This window comes from Brassica napus, chromosome C7 (assembly GCF_020379485.1).
Source record: "Brassica napus cultivar Da-Ae chromosome C7, Da-Ae, whole genome shotgun sequence".
Lineage (NCBI taxonomy): Eukaryota > Viridiplantae > Streptophyta > Magnoliopsida > Brassicales > Brassicaceae > Brassica > Brassica napus.
This window is the reverse complement of record NC_063450.1, coordinates 23,198,907-23,203,370: the sequence shown is the minus strand read 5'-3', so window position 1 is coordinate 23,203,370 and position 4,464 is coordinate 23,198,907. Positions and strand designations below refer to the sequence as shown.

At 32.4% G+C, this 4,464-nt stretch overlaps 1 protein-coding gene across 1 annotated transcript; it reads right to left on the bottom strand.

Moving 5' to 3' along the window:
- Positions 1-918: 918 nt before the first annotated feature.
- Positions 919-3,871, bottom strand: LOC106367572 (transcription factor MYB62-like). Its single transcript, XM_013807369.3, has 3 exons — positions 2,281-3,871; positions 1,967-2,096; positions 919-1,652 (listed from the first exon to the last, which is right to left on the bottom strand). The coding sequence occupies exons 1-3, from the start codon at positions 2,429-2,431 to the stop codon at positions 1,070-1,072; spliced, it is 864 nt and encodes a 287-aa protein (XP_013662823.2). The 5' UTR covers positions 2,432-3,871; the 3' UTR covers positions 919-1,069.
- Positions 3,872-4,464: the final 593 nt, after the last annotated feature.

Below are 4,464 nucleotides of genomic sequence, written 5' to 3'. Positions count from 1 at the left end.
CTTTTATGACTTTTCATTTGGAAGTAATGAAGAGGAACTAGTAATATCCCCCCCCCACAAGTAATTGAAGAGTATACATTTCATTATTGAAAATAAAAACTACCTTTCTCCGCTAAGTTGAAGCTCTTGAGTCTTGAGGGACTATGTACAGTATGTGTATCTCAATTTGAGACGGAACAAATCTCTCTTAAGTGTAATTACGCCAAATGGCGAAATGCAATGGACTTACATGTATCATATCAAATCGAAAGAGATTTAATCTAAATCATATTCCCATATTTATTGTACATGAAAACTAAACAACCAGTATGTATTATTACAGAAGGTATAGGTTTTTGGTCGAGGCATACAGAAGATTAGGAGAAAAATATAATAATGATTAATTAAGTTGCGAATTTATATGGTGCGAATCTCTATTGTAACAATTACATGGTTCCTATATTTATGGATTTATATGTTTCTTGAAGATGTTGAATTAAAAAAAAAAAAGATTTTTAGTCAAAAAAGAAAACATGTTGAGTTAGAAACTACCTTGAAGAAGATTCATATGCCAAACGTAGAGACTTCCCGTCGACTTATCTACCACGCACACGTCTAATTTCGAAGAAACAATTCATCCATTATTTTCTAGAACTCTCACTATCTCAGCGTCATTTTCTTTGATTTCTTTGGTAAAACATTTTCTTTGATTTAACATCGGGTATATATAAATCGTTGATTCTGGATTATTACACATGTAGAGGTGAGATTAGATTTGTTTTATTTTAGAAGATCTAAACTAACGAAAATGACAACGGTTTGATATTCAAAGACGAGCACTAGTATATTCAATCAGTTGTCACCTCCACATGATTAGTCAAGATTTAGATTACTCGAACTAATTCTTTTACGTACGTAAAACACTATAGAAAATTAATATTACGCAACAGTTTTTCATTAGCTCTCTTTGAACTTTATATCAATTAATCAATATTTAACTATAAACTATAACAAGCAAAAAATAAGATGATACTATACTTAGAAACTCCTTGGAGGTTGTAACAACATCCATTTTAATGGGTTCCACAACCTAATTAAAGGGTGCGTACTCCTCAAAGTGCCAAATATCATCCATGTTCCACATTGGATCTTGTGTCACATCCTCCTCGTAAGTCGAATCTGCTACGTGACAATCCTGCAATGGTAAAATGTCTGAATTGCCCATAGTGGGAAATATGTACTCCTCCTCTAGGCAATGGAAATATCTAGAATCTTCATTCACATATTGATTACTACTCCCTCTTGACCCCTCCAAGCACACTGAACTGGTAGTTTCAAGATCAGACAAATCCATTAACTGTGAAATTTTCGCCAGATCTTGAGACATGGAAGTGGAACAATCTATGTTGTTTAAACCCAAATTATGTGAGAAATTATTGTCTTGTAAGACCGGTCCAAGTGAATCCGTAGGAGGAGCTCTAGTGTTGGTGTTTGTGTTATCTTTTATCTTGTGGATCAATCTTGGAACCCAGAAACTACGGACAACTTCCAAGAACTGGTGGCTGCTGGAATCAATATTGAGCTGGCGTGCTTGTTTCTGCACTCTAGTCCTCCAATAGTTTTTGATCTCGTTGTCCGTTCTTCCCGGTAAATACTGCGCAATTTTTGACCACCTGGAAACATGTTACATTATAGTTGTGCATTTTTTATTTAAGAGAAACCTTTATGCAAAGTTTATGACCATTTGTATCATAAAGTGTCTTGGTTAAATGTCTTTTGGTAAAAGAGTAAATCAGTGAATGGGGTATTTAAGGGTACAAAAAGTAAAGACTTATTGTGTAATATTCTCATCTTCATGTTTCTTTAACCAAATCCTCATATAAAGACTAAAAAGAAAGGAGAGGATACCAATTAATTTATGAAGCTAAAGACTGAATATGAAATTAATTTATGAAGCTAGAGACAGAAAATGAATAAAGTAACATACCTATTACCCCATTTACAGTGAAGTTCGAGGATTAAGAGTTGTTCTTGAGGAGTGAGATTCCCTCGCTTTATGTCGGGTTTAAGGTAATTCAACCATCGTAATCTGCAACTTTTTCCTTTTCTCTTTAGCCCTGTTTAAAAAAAAAAATTAATAAGACAGATATCTCATGCACACTCTTTAATGCAAACTGATTATAACACGAAGTGGCGGTATTTAATTGTTAATTCTAACCAACTAACCTCATGCACACATCAAGTGTATTGCATTTTGTTGGAAAGAAAAAGAAAAAAAAAGAAAAAGAAAAAGAATATTACCAGAAGATTTGGCTAGCAGATTCCATCGGCCTTCACCGTTATGGGCAATGTAATTAGTGAGAAGAGTGTCTTCCTCAAGCGTCCAAGGCCCTTTTCTCTGCTCTGTGCTCTCTTCATTTTCATTACACCTCTTCTTCATTATATTTGACATTATTTGTTCCTTTTTATTATTATATATTTCAGTCCATTAGCTTTGTTTGTGTGTATGTATGTATAAGAGAGAGCGAGAGAAATGAGAAGAAGAGACTAAGAGAGAGATGGTGATGAATAAAAAGACCAAAGGACCAAGAGGCTTTTGATAGAAGTGAGAGTGAATTCAGTGGTTGTGGAAGAATTTATAGACCCGTGTTATTGGATAATGTTCGTACTTTTCGTTTATACATTATTTGTTCCCTTCTTTTATACACCTAAGTTAAACCATTTAGATTATTCAACCAGTAGATAACTGAAGTTTTGGCGCATTTGAAAGATGTCTTTTCTGTGTGTTTCCATTATAATAATTAGTTTCACATATTTCTCCATACATATATCATAAATCTTAATTGTCAAGACTCAAGGCATGGACAATTACATGTATGTAGTCTGCAAATTTAGCCTTGAATTTTCTTCTTTCGATCTCTCCCATGTCGAAGAGGCTCTGATTTGTAACATAAGTGTTTAGAACTCAAAGATCAATAAGAATAATTTTCTTAATAGATTAAGAAACTATATCAAAACTTAAGCTCTCACAAAATCTCTAAAACTAATAGGTTATGCCACAATATAACATCTCCTTATATAGAGATATAGAGTTCGTAAACTCATTAGTAATACCTATTTTCCTAAACATAACTCGAATAGGATAAGTATAACTTGGACTCTAAGTTATCTTCAAACTTCAAGTTCATTTCCAACATATGTACATCATTAGATGGTAAGATAGCATATATATATATATATATAATGATATAACTACTATACTTTCATATCAGTATTCTTCTCTTTTTTTCTATAAGAATATTAAGAGAAAGAGAACAATATACATTTTAAGACTGATACTAAATCTTGAGAATAGTTCTAGATAAGTTTTTGATGCTTTTAGCTCATTAATTCTGGTAAATAAATTCAAATTCGTGAGCAGAATAATAGAGTGTAGAATATTTTGAAGAAAGGTAAATCCCTAGTTTTTAAGAAACCAAACTTTTTACAAAATAAAAACTTTCCACTATTGTGGTGTTCCAATGAAAATATTTAGGAAATTTATTTGAAAAAGGTACTGTTATTTTTTGTGAATACAAATAATATTTCACTTTAAAAGTTTAGATAAATAATATCTAGTATATAATAAAATATCTAACTCTAACTAATACGTGATTTTTTGGAAAAAAAATCTAAAACTAAATTTACGTAGCTTTGCCTTTAGGTCCAAAGTGGACAAAGATTCTGGCTAAACAATTTGCGTGGTACTTGGTTTGGTTTAGACAAAAAGTTGTTAATTATATAATAGATGTCCAATTTTAATTAAAGAGTTGAATATGGATTTGACAAAACCCATCAGGATCCAAATCGAGTGCATACCAGATTTAGTAATGGATGGTTTAGACTTATGGTTCAACCACGAATATTATAAAAAACTGGCCCAGGTGAGTCCGGATCGTAGAGAAACTATAGAAGAAATACACGGAACTTAATGGTTATATGAAATAAAAAGTTATGACTTTAGCAACTATCAAAGCAATAACGAACTAAAGAACAAGGTTGGCGGCATAAAAGAAGGTACATGCTTTGCAACTTGTCAAGGGTTTCGACGTATGTATTAAATCAATCAAATCTTGGCACCGGAACTCTATGCGTAGTCACCATCTTGGATTAAGATAGTCTAAAGGAACACGTGTAATTTTTGGAACTGTTCCTTCTAAAATTCTGGATAATTCGTTTTTTTTTTTTGAGCAAAGGATAATTCGTTTAACAAATTTTTAAAAATGTAAATAACTCAATAATACAGCCTCACTTTCAAGATAATGTTTAGTGGGGCAGAGCAAAGTGAAAAGATAGAGAAACACATGGAACGAAGCACTACAAGAAAACAGCGACATACTGAGGGAAAAAATCATCGGTATATCATCGGAATAATGTTATTCCGACGACATACCGACAAAGCAAGTCCTCGAAAATAACTCTTTGGAAATTTCATTTTCCTCAGAA